At 33.1% G+C, this 25882-nt stretch overlaps 1 protein-coding gene across 1 annotated transcript; it reads right to left on the bottom strand.

Annotated features, from left to right (window-relative positions):
• Nucleotides 1–21006: 21006 nt before the first annotated feature.
• Nucleotides 21007–25177, bottom strand: LOC149571871 (polygalacturonase-like). The gene is made up of 6 exons (XM_089815737.1): nucleotides 25025–25177; nucleotides 21973–22183; nucleotides 21784–21865; nucleotides 21570–21678; nucleotides 21341–21457; nucleotides 21007–21234 (listed from the first exon to the last, which is right to left on the bottom strand). The coding sequence occupies exons 1-6, from the start codon at nucleotides 25175–25177 to the stop codon at nucleotides 21007–21009; spliced, it is 900 nt and encodes a 299-aa protein (XP_089671863.1).
• Between the last annotated feature and the right edge of the window lie 705 nt (nucleotides 25178–25882).

Raw genomic sequence — 25882 nt, 5'->3', positions numbered from 1 at the left:
CCTAGTCACATCAAATTTTTTTATGTTTATTTAATTTGTTTTGCATTTGCAGTGTAGTGGTCGGCTTGACTTGATAGGGCAACAACTTTTGAGTTAGTGATTATTATTTTTATTTGATTTCTCATTTGTTTAGTAAGCATGTTTATTTGGTTTATTTGCTTTCTTTCTTGTATTTATTTGTATTAGTATTAATTTCATTTGAATTTGGACTAATAGTGACCTCTTGTCACATGACTCAATGAGTTTTCTCATTGGTACCTAGGGTATAGGTACTTGTGATGTTTAAGTATTCTCTCTTCGGATGTAATACATTTTTCTATTGATATTAGGTGTACTAGGTCCTAGTGTATAAGATGCTTATTATTTTGTTTCTCTATATTATGAGGAAGGAATTATTTTTCTTCCCTATACATTTTCCAGAGAGGAAAATGTGGACCTAACAAAAGGTGGAAGTATGCATTCTTTCTACTCATGCAAAATTTCATTCCATTACATCATCGTTTCCTCTTTGTGTTTGTGAGTATATTGATTGGTAGAATGATTTTATCTTCTTAGCAACCTTGATTGAACTTGAGAGCCAAGTGAACAATTACTTGCATAGTGAATTATTAAACATGGTAATCTTTATTTCAAATTTTGAAATGTGTAGCATAAAACTTTTCACTACAACCTATGTATCTTGATTCTCACCATATCATGATTTTGTCTAACCTTTATAAATCACATTCCTACAAATACATCAAGGAGAAGGATCTCATACAATCTTTCTTCCTAACACACCAAATCTAACATAGATGGTTTCAATATATGTATATAATCTTTCAATTCTTTCTTCCAAAATCTCAAATGATAACAATGATTCAATTCCTTCTACAAAACATACTAAACCTTTCCATAACACATCAATAACTAGGTCTTTACAAGTGGAATATATATAAAACTTCCTAATATTTCCTCAAATTTTAATTAATAATGATACAATCCCCTTACATCATAATAAATAACAATGGGGTTTTACAAAATCACATCCCAAGAAAGATGACATGAACAATGATCTTTCATCATACAAATGAATCCTCTTTACTTCATCAAGGGTGAGGCCCTAATATTTCCAAAGGTTGTATCTCCTCAATTCCTGCACATAACACATCCACACAAGGAACCATGGAGGCTCACCTCCCAACCTAAGCCTCAAAGAGACCACCCTTCGAGCAGGGGAAACAAGGACCAAACAGGTTACACACATACATCACAAAATTTTGCATGAATACACAACACAGACACAATCAACACCCTTCCATGGCTTGCACAATGATTCACCATTGGAGTAATAAAACATTGGGTGAAGGTGGACTCTTCAAGGAGGATAAATTCTAACAACATAAGTATCATATTGCCAATGCATTTTGCCTCTCAAGGCCACCACAACATAAACAACATATTGCCACCACATTGCCTCTCAAGGCCTCCAAAACAACCATCTTCTCCTCATCCACCAAACCTCCTTATACCTCCCAACAACAAGATTCAGTGCCATGATGGAGCCCATGCTCCATGATAATAAAAAACCTCATCATGAGGTAAAAGATAAAGATTTCTTTCTCACCTACAATTTCAAGCCCAACTTGTGCCCTTCACCCAAGGCTTCTCTGCCCTCCCAAGGGTGAGTGAAGCCTTCACACCCATAATCACAATCAACACTCACATTCAACTAGAAACAACAACAAAAAAAATGAAGAAAAACAAAACAAAACCAAGAAAGGATCTCCAAAAACACAAAACACATTCACTTCTTCCCAACACAATGACAAGCCCATAACACAAGATTGATAATGCAATGCATACTCCATTGATAACATTTCAAACTTGCAGATTTTCTTATCCATACTAAAGAAAAGGAATGAAAGAACATGTTTGAGCCACCAACCTTGGTCCAAGCTAGGGTAAGGAAAGTTGTAGTAGAGCTCCCTTCATCTCCCTCCAAATCTTAGCTGTCTCTAAAATTAGAGAGTGGGTGAACACCCCACTAGTTAGTCCAAGACCCTCTAATAAGGCCTTCACACTAACTATTTTTAGCAAAAACACTAAGCCATCCCCCCTTTACAAACTTGTCTCCTCTGATTTTGCTCTATTTGACTTAGTGGAAGCATGGGAGGAAACACATGTGACAAGTCCATTTTGGAATTGGTGGAAGAATGCATGGGTAAAGGGGCCCGCTAGGTTGTCTAGGCACTCACATGATCAAAATTAGGTCCCTAACTTGATATACTATCACATGGTTAGCTTATTTCAACATAAAAGGCACTTTGGGACCACCTAATGACCCCTTGGAACCCTAGGCAAATCCAAATTCGAATTTCCTATGACGGTGACCCATCGTAACACTCTCTCCCAAATGGGTGTAATTAAGCATTAATTTGAAAAGAAGGAAGAGGACCAAGATTTAGTAACCTTGAGATCAACACTATAGGTGACATGTCATCAACACATAGGCTATACAAGTGTCAAGTGACACACATAAAAATACATTACATTTTCCTTGCCATGCCCTTAACACACCTAGGTTATGATTAAACATATTCACAAGCAAGGAAGCAACCATACAATCACGAAGAAAATTACTTTCACAATGAGGCTTTTGAACCTTCCAAAGGTTTGCCTTGGTTAAACTATGTTCACAGGGTTTGGAACTTGTTTCCCTCAAGAATTTCCATGGTTCCACTTCCTGCACATTAAACTCGAGCATCAGTAGTCCAAGGAGTCATATAACATGTATAACATGTATGCGTATAGTGATAACCATAATTCAAGTAAATTTTCCTATTTATTCCCATTTAAATCATCCAATATGTTAGAATAAAAAATATGCATAACATAAGCCATCAAATTAACATCTATCTACATATCACATTAAATCATCATGATCAGATTAACATTTATCTTCATATTACATTAAGTCATAATTAACAATTTATTATTTATCTGCATTTAAATCATAAATCAACATGTAAAAATATTACATCCTACAATATCCATTCTTATCATAGTAGTCAAATTCCTTAGTCATCAATATGATTTATCAACAAATCAATCCTGATATAAAAGTGTGTCAAGTGCTATTATGGAATCAAAGTGGGGCCTTGCGCCACATTTTATCCTCTTAGATCAATAATATGTTACAAAATTACTTAAAATAGTCAATCATCGTAGAGAGGTAGGCATAATATAGTTAGGAGTATAACTCATAGAAACACTTAACTAGCTGGGATGTAACATAATGATGTCAACATATGTTTGAATTCAATCATCAATGAAAGAACTACATCCTATGTTTCCAATATACTTTGAATAATAAACACTAGCATTTTATTACCATCCAATATTCTTACCTTGCAAACACTTCTTCGTCTAATGAAATTTCCATATTCAATTTGTAACGATTCTTTTTTTTTTTTTTTTTTTTTTGCCCAAGTAACCATATGCATATTCATACAAATAAACACTATCTAGGAAGATTTTAGCATTTGGTTACCATCTTTATATTATTAATTCATAGCTTTCATAATGGTATAAATCAACACCTTTCTAAGGAAACTCCCTCATGAACTCATATGTATCTAGAAATAACTATAGAGTACTTGAAATCTAATTTAAATTATGGCATCTCATCATCATAGTATGGGTTCAATTGCCATTTCCAAAAACATTTATTCGGAGATAAATCAATTAGGATAACTGTTCATAAGACACACACACATAAACCTGAGTGGAGAATATGGTTTTAAAATATATTTGATCATTACATACACATAAAATTAGGTCCTTAGTACATTTTATAATTACGAAAACTACTGAAATAAGACATTTTCCTTCTAAGTCTTGAATATCGAAATCGGAATATCTACACAGCAAGTAGCCTTACCATTTCTTCAAAATTCAAATTTTCTAATTGAAATGATTTAGAACATGAAATGGAAATCATTAATCTAATCAATCAGGTCCTAATGTACGGGTCATCGAAATGCATATATATAGTAGAATGATAAAACCTTATAGTCTCAAAAGTGTACCAAAATGTTGAACTAGAAGTATCACAATACAAATGTGTCATCGATTCCATGACAATCCAGGTGAGGCCTCACACCTCAAAAAAGATGTATTTGAAGTTGTAGGCCAAAATTAGGTAGTTGCTTTACTTAGCCATCAAGGTTTCTATCTTTTGTGCCACTTGTCATTTTTTATTATTTGTTTCAAAAAGTTGCCTTTATTGATGCTTTTAGCTTCAAGATGAAACTAAGTATTCATTTATCCCATTTTGATTTTTTTAAATTTTTTTATTAATTAAGTATCAATTAAAATCAATATTTAATTAATTTTCATGTTTTAATAATAAAATCAAATTAAAATTTTGTCCAATATTTATATTTTGGATTAAACCAAATAATATATCAATAAAACTAATATTTAATTTTCCATGTAAATCCAAAAAATCTCCTTGAAAGAAAATTGTTTTTTGCTTTTTGCCTAAATCCAACTTTTCCATTCATGAAGAATTTTCCATTCTTTTGCTTTTTTTCTTTAAAATTGATTTTCTCTTCAAATTTGGGATTTTTCTCAAATTTTGCAATATTTCAAATTTTCATGATTTTTTATACTTTTGGGATTTTTTTTGAGATTTTGGATTTTGATCCTCAAGAATTTTGAATTCCTGCAAGATTTTGGATTTTAAACTTCTTTTCCCTTCCCTTTGGAATTTTTTGGGATGTCTTGGATTTTCACATTTTCCACTTTTTAACAATTTTTCACATTTTTCAATTTTTCAAATTTTTGGAAACTTTGGTGATTTATTTTTTTTATTTTTTATTTTTTTTTGAATTATTCCAAGTTTTCCAAATTTTAATGATTTCTCCAAAACATTTCTCACCTGTTCATCAAGGATTCCGAAAAAATTAAAATTTTCTTCCATAATGTTCAGGGAGCAGGATTTTCCAAACTCATATGTGTTTTATCCATGTTAATAAAAATTCTCCATTATGTAAAAAGTGCACTCAATTCAATTCTAATGCGGTCATGGATTACTTATCCACGAGAAACATTCCATGAACAAGCCAAATGTTTGCTCAATAATTTGCAAGAAGTGGGGTTTCTACTAAATGAATGATTTTATCCTTTACATAATATTCCCCCACCATCATAAAATCCCACTCCATGAAGTGTGGAAAGCGTAGTTTTAATGCAGTAAGGGATTTTGACCATTCCCTATGGATGGTTGACTTACACTCCGCTAAACTAGGGAATTCATGGTGTAAGGCTTAGTTCAAAAAAAAATGAGGGGTCCCATGCATGGGTGATGTTGACTCTTGGTCACAACATCTAGTGACTCCATAGGTGAAATGTCACAAACATTTCAAGGATAAAACTTAATTCGAACTTAGAATCTATGGCTTCTCAATCTTATGTCACCAATAAGAGAGAAAACAAGCTCAAACGAGGAGAATAATCATATATTGGATCAAAACAAGACCACTTAGAAACCCTAGGATTGATCATGACAAGTTATCAGTTCCTCTTGACTTCAAAAGCATCCAAGAAATGAAATAAACAAAACTCAGTGAAATCCTTAGATGAAGTAACTGAATCACTACACCACTCCACTTGCAAAAAGAAATTCTCACAGCTACAAGCTACCTAGAAAAATCCAAAATCAAAGCAAAAACCAAAAGAAGAGCAAAAAGAAAACCAAACCACCTGAGGAAGACAACTCAAGGAAAATGAAAATCCAACAAACAAGGGAAAGAAACCTAAACCACACAAAATCAAAACTCCTAACCAGGAGAGGGGAGACAAACCAAAACCCCCACCTAACATTTCATAGCTATCTGACATGTGTGAAAAGTCTTCACATGTTCATAAGTGTGTTTAAACAATGTTGGTCAATAGTAACTTGCTCTTGATATTTGATGAGCCACAACCAAACCACTTCTATGACCAGTTCCATATTTACTATGAAAATGTTCAATAATGTGTCCAACCTTTTCCTTTCCAACACACCTTAAATAAACCTCATCATGGTTCTTTCTATATAGCACAGATCCTTGGAGCATGAAATTTTGACTCTTCATTCTCAATGAACTCTTTTGAACAGAATTCAAGTGTGATGGAGGCTTATGGTTCAGCAAATAATGAACAATATCATCATACCATTCATCTGGGGATACTTCTTCCAACACATATACTTGTTGTACTAACCAAAGACCAGTTGTAGACAGAGTTTGACCTAGAGCTTGTCCTTGTACCAACTTCATTAGTTGTATCCCCATGTCATATTCTTGAATAACTACCATCCACTTTCCTCTTCTTTCTCCTAACTCATTCTGCACTAGCAGAGTCTTCACTACTGCATCAAGAACTATTGCATAAACATTGCTTCTTAGGATGTAATGTCAAAATTTCTTTATTGCTTTTACCAAAGCGTAAGCTTGTTTTTCAACATTCGGGTATCTCAATTCTGCATCTTTCAAGGGTGAACTCATGAATGCAATAGGATTTTCATCTTGATCATCTACCTTATGGGTGAGGATAGCTACATAGGTATTTTATGAGGCAAACGAATATATATAAAAAGGCTTGGTGTAGTCTGGACTCAACAAAACAAGAGTATCCATGATTTCTTGCTTGATTTCTTTGAATGCCTTTCTTGTTGTAGGTGTCCAATCTATCCTTGCTCCTTTCTTTAACATGTCATTTAATGGCTTTACTATCTCTACAAATCTAGTTATGAACTTCCTTACGAAGTTAATTTTCCCAAAGAATGACTTTAATTATTTCTGACTAGCGGGCAATCCTATCTTTGATATTGCCTCAATGCACTCAAGATCAATTGAGATTCCTCATTTTGATATTAAATGTCCTAACAATTTTCCCTTAGTGAAAAAAAACATGCATTTTTTTGGATTCAAGGAAATCCCATATCTTCTACATCTTTGGAAGATTCTCTTCAAATCACTGATGTGATCTTCCCTGTGTTGAGAGAACATGGTGGGATCATCCATGTATATGATGATGCACTTCTTTACCAAGTCTCTAAAAGCATAATCCATGGCCCTTTGAAAAGTGGCTCCTGCATTGATCAAACTGAAAGGCATTCTTCTATAAGCAAATGTACCCCATTTAGTTGTGAATGTGCTCTTTAGTCTATCTTCTTCTTCTACCATCACTTGATTATATCTAGAATAACCATCTAAAAATGACATCATTTGAGAACCGTTAATAACTTGTATCACTTCACATAATGATGGCATTGGATAATTATCCTTCTCTAAGGCTCTATTGAGATTTTTGAAATCCTCGTACAACCTTATCTCTCCATTCTTCTTTCTGGTAGGGACAAGGTTGGCAACCCATGTTGAGTGTCGAACTAGGAATATAATTCTTGCTGACAATAACTTCTTTACTTCTTGGTGTATTAGTGGTTCTAATAATGGATTTATTGGTCTTTTCCTTTGTCTAAATGGCTTACTATTTGGCTTTAATGGAATAGTATGTGTGATGAGAGACATATCATATGTCTTCAAATCTTCATATCCCCAAGCAATCACATTAAGGAATTCCTTCATAAACTTCAATATTTCTTCCTTTTCTGTGGGAGTAAAAACTTTCCCAATAAATACATTCTTGACATTTTCTCTCGTTCCTAAGTTTACCCTTTCTCATTCCCCTCCTTTGGTACTTTGGTACTTGATGGAACTTAGTCTGTCTGCATCAAAAATTCTCTCTAGTTCAATAATTCCTTTTGGAATGGTATTTTTCCTTAAATTCATAATCTCATCAATTTCAAATTGAGCTTGTTTTTGTTCTCCTTCATCTATGACTTGTGCTTCAAATACCCTTGAGCTTGCTAGAAAATTGAGGATATGCTTATCATCTTCAAATACTTGAAAATTTGTGATGTTGTCAAGAATTGATGGCACTGAAGTCAGCTCAACTATGAATTTCTTCACACAATCCATGGCTAATGGTTCCAACGAACTTGTAGATTGAGCCAAAGAGTTTGCTACTAGATTTCTTATTTGAGTTATCCTTTTAATATTGAAAGCATCAAAGCTTTTTATTAGTTCCCAAACTCTATTGTGATAATGACCTAATCTTTTATCATGGCATGTATATTTCTTGCATACTTGTCCAATGACTATGTATGAATCTCCACGTACATGTAGGATTTTGGTACCCTGTTGGATAGCAAGGAGCAATCCAATGACCAATGATTCATACTCAACCAAATTTTTAGTACATGAGAATTGCAACCGATGTGTTGCCAAATACGTTTCTCCAATTGGGTTGATGAGTTCAACACCAGTTCCACTACGTTTCTTTGATTTGGACCCATCGAAGGATAGGGTCCATACTTGATCATTTTCATATTCTATGGGTGGTTTTACCTTTGAATCCTTGGATTCTTTATGATGTTCCTTTTGTTCTGTTTCACCTTCCCGAATTCTTTCCTGCTATGGCTCTAAAATTTTTATACCAGATGAATTCACTTTGGCCACATTTTTTTCTATCCATGCTTGTGGAACCATTTTGGATACTTGTGCAATTTCATCTTTGCACATGGTACATGATATCTCAGAATGAAAAGCATTATGTATTCTACACTAGTTGGGTAACAAAATTTTTTGAATGGATGCATCTTTTCCTAATTCAACTTCCTATTTAATGCTCTTTAGGACAAAATTCCTAAAATTCTCCAACATTCCTTCATTCAGTGATGGTTATGAATCATCCATAACAAGTACCTTAGTGAAAGTTGGAGTCACATCAGGACATCCCCCTTGATTATAACCTTGCAACATTAGAACCTCTCCAATTTTGGGAACATATGATCCCAAAGTGGTTTCCATGAATAAGATCTCATTATGTCCACCATTCTCAATGATTAACAATTAGAGCCTTGGAGTGCTCTCTATCCTCATCTAATTGGGAATTCCCTTCCATGGAAGCCGTATATGTGAAAAGTTTGTTGCAATATAACCATTCAATTTCCTTTCCCAATCTGTACTAAGAAGCATGCCATATCCCTCAGGAATATCCACAACAAATATATCAATACAACTTTGAACACGTGGATCAGATGCTAATTGCATGTGAATATTATTCAACTCTCCCACGACTGGGACCTTCGTTTCATCCAATTGTGTAACCTTCTTGTCAATCTAAAGTGGAATCAATCCCAACCTTTTACATATGTCCAAATGAATTACATTGCTTGATGCACCAGAGTCAATTAAACAATTATGTAACATTTTCCCAAAGATTCTAACAGATACTAGGAAAGGTGTAGGTTCCTCCTTCCCTTGATAAAGAACCACTAGCTTCTACCCTTTTGAATCAAATGTCTCATTATTATGTATAGAATTTCTCCCATTTTTTGTTGTCACAAAACTTTCCACTATAGGAGAATTATCTCTAATCTTTTTTGGTGGTGGATTTTTTTGGGATATTTGTCCATTTGATGTAACCTTCTAATCATCCTAAGAGTTTTGTACCATTCCAATGAAACTTGAAGGATTCTAAGAAAGCTTAGATGCATATGGCAATACATCATCTACAACATCAATGTTTTGTGCAAAATTGTATTTTTGGACATTGGATACCCCTCTTAGAAGATGTGATACATTTTGAGAAACAATCTTCATGGGGGTGTCATTGAAACTTCCCAATAATGTATCTCTAATTTCTAAAAATTTCATCAATTCATATAATGGAAGACTCACTTTAATTTTCTTAAATTCCTCTAATAAATAAGAATGCAATATCTTCAATTATTCTCTAGGAGGACTTCCTTTCTATTTTTCTCCTAGATTTTCACATTGCCTTTGTTCTCCTTGTTGAGTGAAGGATTGAAGATTATTCTTTCCCTTATCACTTTGTGAAGAATTCATCATGGAAGATTGGCTTCCATCTCCTTGAGAGTTCATGAGTTGTTGATATTCAGGTGATTCCCTGAGAGGCTCAAGATTATTGTTCACATTGGGATGCAGAGGAGTTGAAAAGTTATTCGAAGGAACTGACAATGTTAATGGCTTGTGATTCCTATAATTCCTTTGATATGTCTTTATCAAAGTATTACCAAATGTTTTTTGAAAAGCTTGCACTTCACTTGTCCCTTCCACCAAGACACTATTGTATAGAGGAGGGAACAAAAATCTAGCCTTATGTAGTGATTCATTGGAGGATATTGGTGGAGGTTGATTTTCTAGTGGAACTTGATAACGTGGCATCTCTACAAGACCATTTTCTAAAGCTGGTGAGAATTTTTTATTAGATTGTATTGGCACATAATCCTAAGAATCAGGAGGAGGAAACTTAAAATCATCAAAAAGCAACGGTTGGTCATATCTTGGTATGGGCACTATCTAATATCCCATAGGAGGAGGATTTTTAGATGCTGCAATGTTCCTCACTTCTCCCTTAAAAATATCTACTACTCTTTGAAATTTGTGACACTATAATTCATAATGTTGACTAATCTCATATAATCTACACCATCTAGATAGTGCGGCTTCTACTAAGAAAACTTTATCAGCTAGGCAATTCTTAGATGGAGGGTTGTCCAATGGTGACGATATGCCCCCATTATTTGGATTAGTGTTCCATGATCTTCTTTAATGGCCTTGGTTATTATTATGATATCATTTATTACCTTCATTGAATCCTTGATTGTGTCCTTGATTAGTATCGTGATGTGGAGGGGGATTCCCTTGATAACCTTGGTTGCTACCTTGATATGACTGATAATTCCTCTTTGCACTTTGCAACTAATTATTCTGATTTTTAAGGTAAGTGACCTCAGTGTACAACTTTTTCACTTGTTCAATCAAATCTCTCATCTAATTTTTTTCCTCTTGGTTCCTTGAAGAATTTATCATGTTCTAGAGATAAATCGGCTGTGTGGGCATTGTGCCTATGACATAGGTGCTCCAGGATGCAACACCAACTAATTCAAAGGGGTAGGAATTGTATTGATAGTCAAAGCATAATTCAAAGCTCCTTGATTTAATTTATTCACATTTCCAAAATAGTTGAGTGCTCCATTCGTAGTTGTAGGTGATTGTAAATAAACTAACTTTCTCTACCTTAGCATATGCTTGGATCAAACTTGTAGGAGCCGGATGAGTTTCTTGAACAAACATAGATGTGAAATAGTCCAAGGCTACAAAGTATATAGGTCATGCTACATCATCTCCTATATGCAATATGGATTGCAAAATCTTGAATAAGCCTTTTGAAATTGGTTATTGAAAGCACCAATTGGTTCACGTTCTTGTCTCCTTATCTCAATAAACTACCTATACAATTCTATAGGGTTGATAGACAATTTGAACTTCCATAGGAATGTATCCTTTAATTATTGCCAATTCTATATTGAATTTGAAGGTAGGTAGATATACAAGTAAAATGATTCCTCACCCAATGAATAAGGGAATAGTCTGCATGCAACATCCTCATCTTTCACATTTCTATTCTAGAGGGCATCCTCAAAAATCTTAATGTGCTCATTAGTAGTGCAGTTCACATCATTCATAAATAATTTAGAACAAAAGTGTTTAGGATTCTTTGGCATATTTTTGTATGTGGAAAATGTTGCAAAGGGTGATACATTCTGTGGATGCCATTGATGGGCCATTGCTGGAACTTGTTGTTGGACAGTTTCAAGTGAAACAACTTGTATAGGTATTTACACAAATAACTATTGAATTTTTGTAGCTCTTGGTGAAACTCCTCCTTGGCTTGATCCTTTTTCTTGATGTTGAGGTGGTGGAGTTTGGAATATCCTTGTGAGATTGGCTACACTTGGTGAATTTTGACTTGTAGATGCTTCTTTATTTCCTCACCTAAGCTTTGGATCAAAACTCAACTCTTGTAGTTTGTGTGCTCTCGAGGTGAATCTCAAGGATCTTTGATGTACCTCAAGCGAAGATGAATTAATGTTCTCTAGAATGTGAAATTTCTACAAAATCTTTTAGCGAAGGCCCTCCTTCTAGTGCAATTTTCTATTGATGTGTGTTTTATGACCCACCAAACTATAGAACAAAATATCAAAATATCTTATCCTCTCTTGAATAAAGTCTCGTGTATGCTAAGATTGCTAGAAGATCATACGATGACTTCAAGGTTCCTTTAATGTCAAGTCTTGATTGTGGATAAGATCAGTGGTCAATGTGATTTTTTGATGATCACAAGGGGCCTTACATGTTTATTCAGATCCATTGCAAGCCATACTAGATGTGGGAGCTATCTTAAGGTTTTTCAATGAAGTACTTTTTTTGAAATTTTTACAAAATATGCAAAAATTCAATAAGATAGGGTTTAGGAATTCTATTCTAATCCTAAGGGTAGTGATAACAAAAAGTAGTTCTCTAGTGGACAAATTCCTCAACTTACCAAGTTTCACTTTGCAAAGTTGTACTACAACTACACATCAATTTATCGAGTTTCGCTTTGCCATCATAAAGAATAATGTATACGAATAATAGAAGTTAAGCATATACATAAAAGGGGTTTAGGCTAACTTTGCACAATGAGTTAGAATCAATAAAATGTCAAAAGTATGAAACAAAGGAATTCATCAATACACCGTCATATTCTTCATTGTAATCACCACACATTAACTAGGCTAAACTTAATCTAATTGAAGAGATTTAAGAGAACAAGAAAGCACTAAGACACATCAAATATTCACCAATCTCCAATGAAAATTTTATTATCTTAGTAGCTCATAGCAACAATCTCATAAAAAATCCCCTTACGAATGAGAAATGAGGCCTTTATATAGGTACTCAATAAAAATAGGTGGCCTGGATGATCACAATAACTGATGGCCAAGATCATGCCACATCATCCATAATTAGGGTTAGGGAAAGGAAAGGAATCTACATTAATGCAACAAGGAATCTACTATTGTAGTGGGTAATAAATGCCCACTATGCATGCTCATTTAGGAAGGAGTGAGGTGTAATAAATGAGCCCTAAGAATGCCCACTATGCATTAAATGCATCTATCCTTGATTTCCCTACCTGAGGGAGTGAAATTGATCTAACGCTACTTCCAACTCCTCTGTATTGATGCTTGGTGCAGATTCTTGCTTGAATTCTAGGACCACAATTGTTGTTTCTACTTTTTCCAAGCTTTCATCCCAATCTAGTAGTAAGTCCTTAGTAGTGTGCATTGTATTCCAGAAGAAGGAGAAGTTCTCAAAATCATCTCTTTCATAAAAATTTACTTGAAAGAATTCCTCTAACTTGACTTTTAGATTATCAGTCATCATCTCTTCTTCCACCAATCTTTGTGATAACAAGGATGCAACTATGTTTGATGTTCCTTGCTTGATGTTGTCAACAATCTTCTTCCATCGAGTGGATTCCTTGGTAAAATCATAGACATCTCCTTCGCTGATAACCTGACTATCGATCAATTCTTGCTTTGGGGTCTCCATCAAATTCTAAATGTAGGCAATCACCTCTTCTTGGTAAATATGCTCATCCACCCATGACTCCTCCATGCATTTGATCTTGCAGAGTGTAGCTAATGCCCTATTGTGCACTTACACTAATTCTTCTACATGTTTGAAGGCTACCTCCTAAATTCCTTCAACCCAAACCTTTGCACCTTGAGCAATCCACTTGATTCTATCAATATCACCTACCACTTCAATGGAAACACCTATTGGAGAGACAACTGATGGACCTTCCTCTCTTACTAGATAAGGCAAGTTATTGATGTACTGACATAAGGCCCTAGTTTCTTTTTTCTTGTTTTTGCACCCTCCTTCCACTTTCTTTATCCTATCCTTCAAAGCATATTTAGAGTCATCAAATTCTTCTAATATTTTCTTTTGGGAGGCCCAACCAAGATTTATTTCCATAACATGATATTCATCTGGAGCAATCTAATTTTTGCCTTTGTCAACCATGGAAGTCACAATCTGCAAGATTCTGGATCCTGATTCTCCTTTGATGAATTTATCATATCTTCTTGCTTTCCTTTTTTCTTCCAATCGATTTGATCAAATTTCCTATAATTCAATTGTTAGACGAACCTCCTTTTATTGATGCAATTGAATTCATTGCCTCAACCAATTCGGAATGGGTAAACTTTGGTCTCCCATAATCACCAATTGCTCTTTCCTTTGGACTATTCAAATGTCAATCTCTTCTTCACCTCTTGGACTATCCACTGTAACCTCAAGGACTATGGCTTCAACATTTGGAGGATGTATTGCTTCTACTGGAGTATCTTCCTCTAGTGGACCATCTTCATCATTAATCATTTCCCACTCTAAGATTGTAGTGAGACTTTCCTCTATAGTGATATCTTGATCTCTCCCTCTTTCTTCCATGGACTTTTCATAAGCATTTATACTTAGTCTATCATGAATTGGCCTACCCAAATTTTCTTTTTGCTCAAATATCCTTATACTTGTCCTTGTATCCTACCTTTCAAATTTTTCTATCTCTTGAACACTTTGAGTGTGACTCTGAGAAGAAGGAGCATTTCCATGTTTTTGCTTCTTATTGTGAGGTTCCTGGATGACTTCCTCAATCCTAGGATGCTTTTCTTGAGGTACCTCTTTCCCTTTCTTGGTTTGTACATCCTCAAATGGAGTTCCTCTTTCCTCAACAATCCCCTCAGATATTTTTCTTGATCTTTCATCCCTAAGTGTTCTATGACCAAACAACCTATATGTGAATCCATTAGTTGGTGCAACTAATTTTTCAAGCTTACACTCAATCCACCACTTTGTAAAATCTAAGACTGGTTTTGAAAGAATTTCTAGATCTATAACTTCTTTCCTCTTCCAATCATATGGTTGAGCTATCATTTTTGGATTGAATCCCTTCCATGTCACATTTGAATCCTCCTCCATTTGATCAAGAACCCTGAATATGTTGCATGTTCTGATAATGTTCAACAGTAATCTTGAATGCATCTTCTTTCTAATCGCATTCTCATATGCTGCATTTGCACAAAAGTATTCAAGTTGGACCTTGTGTTGGTACTTTGATACTCCTACTTTTGACATCTTTTTGTAAGGATCAAAATCATTCCTCTTTAGATAAATTAGAAGATGGAAGAAGTGGAGCTCATCTGATGATCTCTCTGTAGCTTTTAGACATGGGCATATCTCATTTTCCCCTTCTCCTATGGAAATTGGGAACTATAATCCCAACTTCTTCTTCCCTTTTTGAATCTTTTCATAGGCTATAAGTTGTCGAGTAAGTTCTAACAAGACCATCTTGTCCATTGGGTACCTAGGAAGTTTGTATGGCTCCATGGAGAATCCTTGAACTCAGATGTATGAAAAGGTGGGAAACTAAATGAACCAGGTGCCATATTCTTCAACCAACTTCATCTCACCCACTGACAATCTTATATGTAGCCTCTTTTGTAGTTTTCTTACTAGGTGCATGGAAAATACATCATTAACGCTCATGTAATCATCCTTTGAATATAAATGCAACTGCAGGTAGCATTCATGGACTTTGAGGTGTTGGGTTCTACTTCTATTCGGTCCTTTGCATCGTAGTCCGTCATAATTCATTCTTCGTGCTAGCATGTAGATGACATACAAGCTCATGTAAAATTCCCTTGTATGCTCTAGATTCATTAACTATTCATTCAAATTATCACTTATGAGCCGAGCCCAATCTATTTTTTCACCTTCCTCCATCACCTGCTCAACAAAATACCACATCTAAGATTCAAATCAATAAGAATGAGGCATGCCAAATATGCGACTCAACATCATGATCATGTCACTATATTCCCTCTACAAGTTGAACAATATTATTTCCTTAGGAATCTTTGAATGATGTGATCTATTCTTTTTCAACCATCTTTTGTTGATTATTTCATCACAGAATTGGACTCTAGAGGTGTAGATTCTTAATGCTTGCTCCTATGTTTTTGTGACCATCCTTGGGTGAGAATGAATTCCAAACATTTCAAAAATGGATGCTAGAGAATAATCTGCCAGAATATTTTGTTCAGAATCCCTAATGGTTCTGTCCCTAGGACTATAGTGTTTGGTACATTCCACAATTAACTCTAGATGCTAAAAAGGAGGACGGAAACCAACTAGAGAAACAATTCCACTTCTCGCAATTCTTGTGGCTAGGTGTGTTGGGTGATGATCATTGTATCCAAGCATTCTCCAGTTAAAATCTTTCAAATCAAGGTCATCGAGGCTTGTATATCTAATTTTTGCCCACTTTGACACAATTTTGGATTTAGGATAGAATCCTCTCTTTTCATTCTTTATCAATTGTCCACGTGTTTCTCCTATTCCCCTAGGTTCTGCCATTCTCCTTTCCTACAAAATAGAAAATGTCCATACATAAGACTATGCAAAGAAAGTATAAAAAGAATAGATACAACTCATCCATAGGACAAAGATTCTAGATTTTTTCCAAAATTTCCATACTCCTCTTGAGATTCACTTTTCAATATTTCTACAAGAGACATGCAATTTCTACAACTCACTATAAAAAGGTTCCTTTCTGATAAGATTCAAAATCCTCTGTCACAAATTTCTAGAAAACTCCTCAATGCTTTCAGAAATTTCCCCAAAAGTCTTCTTTTCAAACTCTTTGAATTTCACTCTTATTCTCAACTTGCTCTTCAAATTCCTATGTGAGAAAGAATGAATGATAGGGTTTCTTATATAAATCATCCCTCAAAAAAGATGTCTTTAAATCTATAGGCCAAAATTAGGTAGTTGCTTTACTTAGCCATCAAGGTTTCTATCTTTTGTGTCACTTGTCGCTTTTTACTATTTGATTCAAAAAGTTGCCATTATTGATGCTTTTAGTGCAAAGATGAAACTAAGTATTCCTTTATCCCATTTTAATTTTTTTTTTTTATTAATTAAATATCAATTAAAATCAATATTTAATTAATTACCATGTTTTAATATAAAAAATCAAATTCAACTTTTCTCCAATATTTATATTTTGGATGATTATTTAAATAGCCAAATTAAATATCAATAAAACTATTATTTAATTTTCCATGTAAATCTAAAAAATCTCCTTGAAAGAATATCGTTTTTTGCTTTTTTCCTGAACTTTTCCAATTATGAAGAATTTTCCCTTCTTTTGTTTTTTTTTTTAAATTTGATTTTCTCTTCAAATTTGGGATTTTTCTCAAATTTCTCAATATTTCAAATTTTCATGATTTTTTATACTTTTGGGATTTTTTGCGAGATTTTGGATTTTCATCCTCAAGAATTTTGAATTTCCGCAAGATTTTGGATTTGAAATTTTTTTCCCTTCCCTTTGGAATTTTTTGGGACATCTTGGATTTTCACATTTTCCACGTTTTAACGATTTTTCACATTTTTCAATTTTTTGAATTTTTGGAAACTTCAATGATTTTATTTTTGTTTTTTTGTTTTTTATTTTTTTGAATTTTTGAATTTTTGAATTATTCCAGGTTTTCCAAATTTTAATGATTTCTCCAAAACTTTTCTTGCCTATTCATCAAGAATTCCAAAAAAAATTGAAATTTTTTCAATAATGTTCATGGAGCGGGATTTTTCAAACTCATATGTGTTTTATCCATGTTAATAAAAATCCTCCATTATGTGAAAAGTGCGCTCAATGCAATTTTAATGTGATCATGGATTAATTATCCATAGGAAACATTCCACAGACAAGCCAAACATGCACTCAATAATTTGTGAGAAGCAAGGTTTTTGCTGAACGAAGGATTTTATGCTTTACACAATATTCCCGCACCATTGTAAAATCCCTTTCCATGAAGTGTGGAAAGCATAGTTTTAATGCAGTTAGGGATTTTGACCATTCCTATTTATGGTTGACTTGACTCCACTGAACCAGGGAATCCACGGTGTGAGACTTAGTTCAAAAAAAAATGAGGGGGTCCCAGCATGGGCAATGGTGACAACAGTACTATCATTTGTAATACTTCTTCATTTTCCCTTTCTCATCGGTATTTCCATTTTCTTACATGCTCCATTGGATCTTTACCTTCCCAAGCAGAGGAATATTATATTTCATCATGGAAACTTATTTTGGATTTTGCATACTCCAATAGTATTAAGGATACTTCATTATGGGGAGCAATGTTGTCGCTATATTTCTTTTCATTAGAGGTGCTATACTTAAGGGTATTGTGGAGATTTTCATTCATAACTTCATAATTTGCAATAATCACTTCATGATTTACATTATCTCTTTCTTGTAGAGGAATTTTTCCCCTTGACGGTTTGTTCTTTGTTTTTTCAAGGATTAGTCACATTGCATTGTCCATGGGCATTGAATTGCATTGTCCATGGGCATTGAATTGCATTGTCCATGGGCATTGAACGTGGTCGAGTTGTTATGACCCATCATCAAATTCCATCCTACACATAATAATCATTATGACTATGTTGGGGAGGGGGGTTTAGAATAAATGTGTATTTTCTCATCTTACTTAAGTTCCACTTAAGCATATTAGCTGACATATCATATTTTCTAGGTCAAATTATTTTTAACATGCTCTCACACTTGTATTTCACCAACTTTACCTTTTCGCAAACATGATTGTGATGCCCATCACTCAGACTTAGATTTTGTATATAAGAAGGATTGTGTATAGTGTGAATCAATTAGTCAAGTGTTTCTTTCTTGGAATCTCTTGATGGGTTTAGTTAACTTCTCTAGCCTAATCATAAAGATTGTAGCTTCTACTTTTCTATTTCTTTTACACTTCAAACTAGTCAATTGTGATACCATTTCAAAACTTATATCTTCTAATTGAAATTTTGATGCTAGCCTTCTAATATAAATGATGGTGCTAGTTTGGGAAAAAAATCTTTAAAAATCACATGTCCAACAAATTTAGTACTAGAGAAAACTTGAAATAAAGAAACAATTAATATATTATCTAAGATTGGATTTATCAACAAAAAAATATTAAACTCATATCTAATGCAAATGATAGAAATTGTCAACTTTGATGGTGACATTCAAGTTTGCCCACAAAGAGTGATAAAAGAAAAATTTTCATAAGAAGGCTTATTCTTCAGATAAAAATATCTTGTATAAGAAATATTCTTGTGAGAAAAATTCTGAAAAATAAAATCTCTTTGAAGAAATATTCATGAGAGAAAATCTCTGATTATTAATGAAAATAACTAGGTCTAAAAAGGCTCAAATCAAACAAAATGTGACAATAAAAATAAATATTGAAATACTAATGAATCTTAATTCCGATGTAATGAGAAATTATATAGAAAAATATCATTTTATAAAATCTTTAATATAAGAATAAAATATAGTCATGAAGCTTGTTGTCAAAAATATAAAATAAAGTTTACACAAGAAAGCTTATCTTTTACAATAAAAATATTATCTATAAAAGAAAGAATTTCAAAACTAGAAAATCAATATAGATATTCATGAGAAATAATCTCTCCAATAAAATAAAAGACAATTAGATATCTGATAATGTATCCTTGCCAATCAATTTGATCTCCCTGCCTCTCATAAGTGAACTTATAATCTTATCAGAATGGCTTGCTCTCACCTTAATCTCCCCCATACTACTGATGTGGATTCTCACCGTTTTCTCTCCTTTAGGTGGCAGGATGGTACTCTCCTCTCTGCTACCAAGGCTAAAGATATTTACAGATTTCTTAATCATGATACCTCTGTTTCCCACCACCTTAATGGCATTTGGTATTGTTCCTTTTCCTCCTCTGATTGGCATAAAGTGTTTGATAAACTCTAGAAAGCTCCTATTCTGCCTAAAATTCAATGCTTTAAATGGCAACTCCTGTTGGACAGGCTCCCCATTAGAAACCAACATGCCTCTCTTGATATTTGTTCTATATGCAGAGTTCTTGAAACTATGAGACATATATTTTTTGACTGCTCCTTTGCTCGTGAAGTTTGGCTCATGTTTGGTATCTGCATTACTCACTATGTTTATACTTTGGATATTATTACTGGTTTTATTGAAGGACTTAGAAAAGATGCTAACTTATTCTGGCAAGTTCTTTCTTCTCTTATCCTTTGGCATATATGGAAATTTAGAAATGATTCTAAGTTCCAAGGTGTTACCAGATCTCTTACTGGATTTCATAGAAATCTCATATATTTCAAAATTGCCTCACCAGTCTGCTATGTGCTCAACCTGGAGAAAAGAAAGCTGCTCAGATTTTTGCATGATGGCTGGGCCACAATGTTTATTTACGAGATGCCGAATGGATACGAGCTTGCTACTACAATGGACAATCAGATGGCATTTGATGAAGCCCTTGCCAAGCTCTTGCAAGAAATTAAAATCAGCAAAAGCCCCTCTGCTGATAATCTTCATGTCTTCCACCAACTAATGGCGCAAAAAAAAGCTATATGGATGGAGGGACGGCTTGGTTGGACATCCTGGGTCAACAAGTTTGAAGATTTCATCCTTCAGGATTAGTCCTTTTATGGTTGCTTTGCTGACTCACTTGAATTTTCGTACTGCTCCATTCTATATGTATTTTACTTGATGGTCCCTCTTTGCTGGACCTTCTTCTCTCATACTCTCTGATTAGCTGGTTGAGGCCCTCCCTCCCTCCTTTTTGGTGCTCTTTTTTGATCCCTCGATTTATAATATAAAAAATATAATATTTTAAAAATTATACGAAATCTATATTCTAATATAATAAAAAGAAATCTTTAAAAAAATATCGTTTAATAAATATTTGATTTTAGAAAAGCTATTATGACAAATTTTCAAACATAATCAATTGAAAATTAAAAAAGCCAACATGTCAAACTTATAAGTAACGATTTAAAACAGCTTCAATAAAAATTAATGAAAAAATGTCTTCTACGCTTTTTATAAATTAAATATAATCTACAAAATTCATTCATTACTTCTCCATATCAATTTCATTTCAGTCGAAGTTTTAACAACATAACCACCTCAGTTGATAAAAGAAAAAATTCAAATCATGGACTGACACAGCTTGGAGGATCCACAGGCCCACTAGTTTGGCCATGAGCATTGAGACAGTAGGACTGAGCTGGACCCCCTGAATTTAGCTTCAATAATATATTGCTCAGTGTTATGCCCGTGCAAGCTACTGTTGTACTGCATGCAAATCTCACTGCCACTGGTGTTGACGACGTGCCAGATATTCCATTGTATGTCACATTAGATATTCTAACAGCCGAGGTCTACAAATACAATACAAATAAAAAAAATTAGGGTTTGACAAAACATGATCAACATAAGATATATGTCAACAGATTAAATGTGATGCATGATATTCAAAATACGTACCTGATTTGAGCAAGGCGTGGGTGAGTTACAGTAGTATTGATCAATTATAATTGGGTTTGCCACATTATCCATAGAAACCTTCTCAAACACTATACCACTAACCGACCCTGATCCACCCTATGATAAATAATAGTTTTTTTCATTATTAAATGCTAGATTCATAGAAACTAGAAAATAGTATGTAAATCATATTGGTTCTGATGAGTATGATTATTTTCAAAGGACTTGCCTGCCATGTTTTGATTCTTAATCCATTTGTAGTTGCAGAAAATCTGGTGCCATTTACATGCACATTCGAAACTTGTGCTTCACTGCCTCCTTCCCCAAGGCTTCCCACACTGGCAAGTTCAAGCATTTTATCTGTATATGTGTAAAGATTAAAAAATATGTATTATTACTGCTTTGTATACAATAGAAAAGCATGTAATTGTTTTTGAAGCTACCTTACACCATGACCTGGACCACATGAAAGATCTTGAATGTAGATGTTACTTGAGCCACTGCCAATGGCAGTACAATCATCACCTGTATAGATGTAGATATATGAGTATGTTTCTCAATGATTGTATATGAGTATGTTTCTCAATGTCTGTGTATGAAGATATAATAGAAGGGTTTTGATGAATACATACCTGTGCCTATGTTACAACTTATTATGCGAAAGTCTGTAGACTCGCCATTTATATCAATTCCATCTGTGTTAGGACTTGTACCTGGTGCATTGATCTTCACAGAGATGATTTGGATGCTATTGCTCCTTGTGAATGTCAAATGTTTCCTTGGACTGTTCACTATTGATACCCCTTGGATTGTAACCTGACTACCACCATTAAACTGAATGGCCTACATATGCACAGTTTTTTAAAGCACTTTCAGTAACCCACTTTTATGTTAATAAAAATGCTTTGAAAAAAATAAAACATAATGAGAGATGTAAAATTGTCAGGTGCTTACACATTGCATACAAGAAACTGTATCCAACAAATGATACAATTGAAGTATTCATCAATTGATCTCATATATAACCGCTTATTCTCTTAGTGTGTGTCTACACACACACATGTATATACATGTATATGTATATATATGTATATACATATACATATGTATATATATACATATACATATGTATATATATTTGTATGTATGTATGTATGTATGTTTGTATGTATATATATACATACATACATACACATATATCGATATATACATGTGTGTATATATATACATATATATACATGTATGTATATGTATATATATATATATATATATATATATATATATGTACATACATGTGTGTGTGTATATATATATACATGTACATACATGTGTGTGTGTGTATATATACATATACATATATATATACATATACATATGTATGTATGTATATATATATATATATACATACATACATATGTATATGTATATATATATATATATGTATGTGTGTGTATATATATATATATACATGTACATGCATATATATATACATATACATATGTATGTATGTATGTATATATACATACATACATATGTATATGTATATATATGTATGTACATGTATATGTATATATATATACACACACATGTATGTACATGTATATATATACACACACACATGTATGTGCAAGCATATATATATATATATAAGTTTAAATTGGCAATGTTCTAAATAGGTAGACTCCTCTCATTTCTAAAACCAGTTTCAATCTTTAAGAAATCATTTTCTCAAAAATAACAAATTGTTAACTTTCCAAATCACTAATTCTTGACTCATAGCAACTAACATGCTTCCATATACACTACACCTACCACATAGAAACTATCAAAATCATTCAAAACAAGAATTCATGATCTCAGGAGAGCTTTGGCAAGTGCATGTCATACTTTGACAATATAAAATATTAAAGATAATTAAATATAATTAGTTTTTAAAAATTCTTTATAAAACTATAGGTTCTAATTAACAATTTATATTCATGCGTGATACATTATCAAATATCTAAGTTTTTCGAAAACTTAATTCTAAAGTAGGATTAAACATATATTTTTAAAAAATTAAAGCAATAGATAGTAAACAGATAACAAAGAACAGATTATTAAATTTTATTTTTTTGTAAAATCATTGATATAATTGTAAATTATCATTGGGACACCACCAAAAGAACCTTTCTGCAAAGGAAAAAAGATATATAAGAATCATATGATTAATTATATGAAATACTTTTTTAATTTTATTACACCAAAGATTTTTTGAAAGATATTATAAAATTAAAATTAAAATTAAAAAATACCATCTAAATTATTTATTAAAGAATTCTAAAAATCAAAAAACTAAAAACTAAAGCTACTGTTAAAAAACTAAAAAGCTGAAAAACTACTTAAACAATAAGTTAATTTAAAAAACGAATCTTGAAAAGCAATAAATAATAATAACATAACATAATTGGTAGCCATACTTAAAAGCAGCATGCCCATCATGAAGGAACCGTCTCATCTTGTTTCACTCGATCAGCGTAGTAGCTTGCACCTGCAAAGAAATTTTAAAATAAGTGAGCTTTCGAAAAAATTCAGTAAGGTCCCTTGGCTTACCTTGGTATCTTTCCTCGTTCTTGCATTTCCAGATCTGCGAGAGAATGTTAGATGACAATATATTCCAAAATAAATTGGTATCTTTAGGAAGACCATTAATATGACCAGTGATAATATCAAGAATATTAACGTCAATAGGATAAACAATGCCAAACATTCTCCATATTTCTTTAGCAAAAGTACAATCTAAAAGAATATGTCTATCAGTTTCAGGAACTCTGCATAAATTACAAAAATTAGAATTAGATAAATCTCTCTTAATAGGTAACTTGTCCAACATGACTAACCATCTGAAGCATCTAATTTTAGGCTCAACAGAATTCTTCCACAAGATATCAAAGTATTTTTTCCAAACATCAGCATCATAAGAAGAGTACCAAACAACATTGACATGATCAATAATATTAGTATTACAATCTAGGATTCTGTATATATTTTTGGCCTTAAGCAGATTCGTGACCACTCCACCAGGCCATTTACACTTTAAGTGCCTTTGAGAATCAACATGGCATATAGTGGGAAGACCATTAACAGCTTGCACAATCATGTTATAAGTTCTTTTATGGGAATCAGGGATATCATATTTATCTTTAAGCTCATCCCAAGGAGTGATTTGGTTCTGCTGAAAGAGATCTATGAACTGTTTAATACCTTTCTTAGCCCACAATCTGGCAGAACACCCTTGGGTAAGGGCCAAAAGTTTACCATTTAGGTGAAGATTCCACCAAATTGATCTTTCACCATGGAGTTGATCATTACAATGAAAATCCTTGTTAGTGATGAATTTCCTAACATGGTCCCAAGCCTTCCAAATAGATCTAAAAACTATGGAACCTTGGACCATGGCAGGAAAGTTACCAATAATGAGGTCGCAAAAGGGGAGATTAGTCCAAGATTTGGCTTTCTTAGGCACACCCCTTTCAATGTTATTTCTAACTAACACTTTCCAAGGACAGTCACCCTCCATGGATTGAAAAATCCATTTGGCAGATAGGGCAATACCTTGAATTCTTAAGTCCTTCAACCCAAGTCCCCCAAGGGCCTTGTCAGTGTGGCACCAAGCCCACCTAAAAGAATGAATTTTATTATTACCCTTTCCATCGGACCAAAGAAATTATCTAATGGACTTCTGAATTTCAGCAATCTGATAATTGTTAAAAAACCATGCAGAGGAATAGTAAATGGTGTAGGAGGACAACATCTTCTGGCAAACTTGAATTCTGCCTGCCAGAGATAATGCCCCATTATGCCATTTGTTAAATAAAATATATATGTTAGATTATTGTAGCAGTATTATATGTATTATAAATATATATAAACTAGCAGTTGCATGCTTTTGTGCATGCAACGAGGAGCCGACAGGATTTTTTTGAAGAAATTAAATAAATTTATGATGAAAATGTTAAGTAACAAATTGAAAAAAACTCAAATAAAAACATAACAATTATTTAAAATTTGTCATATTTTCCTTTGCTTGCTTATAAACATAAACTATCTTAAACACTTTACATTTTGTACAAATAGGGGAAAAATAGAAACTTACGAAGAAGAAAGAAATTTTAGAATAAGGTTGATAATGTAATAGGAAACTTAATTTTCTAAAATTGAAATTTTTATCATTAGGAAATCTTAAATAATCTTATTAAGAAAAAAGAGTAATTTAGAGTAAAAATTAAAAAAATTAGAAACTTTCCCCAACATTGATAATGCAAGGAAACTTCAATTTTTTAAAATGATTTTTTGACATCATCAAAAATCACAAATAATCTTATTAAGATAAAATATTAATTTAGACTACAAAATAAATTTATAGACTATCAAACAAAATTAAATTAAGACATTTTTACTTAAAAAATTTCACATAAGTTTATTATCTTTACAATTTCCTATTTTCAATATTTTACTACCTTAAAAATAAAAATTTATGTAATAGTTAGATTAGTCGGTTTC

The sequence above is a fragment of the Cupressus sempervirens genome, chromosome 2 (assembly GCF_028749045.1).
Source record: "Cupressus sempervirens isolate cs-2001-9-10 chromosome 2, ASM2874904v1, whole genome shotgun sequence".
Taxonomy (NCBI): Eukaryota; Viridiplantae; Streptophyta; class Pinopsida; order Cupressales; family Cupressaceae; genus Cupressus; species Cupressus sempervirens.
Note: the sequence above shows the minus strand (reverse complement) of the source record. Positions and strands in the feature narration are given on the sequence as shown.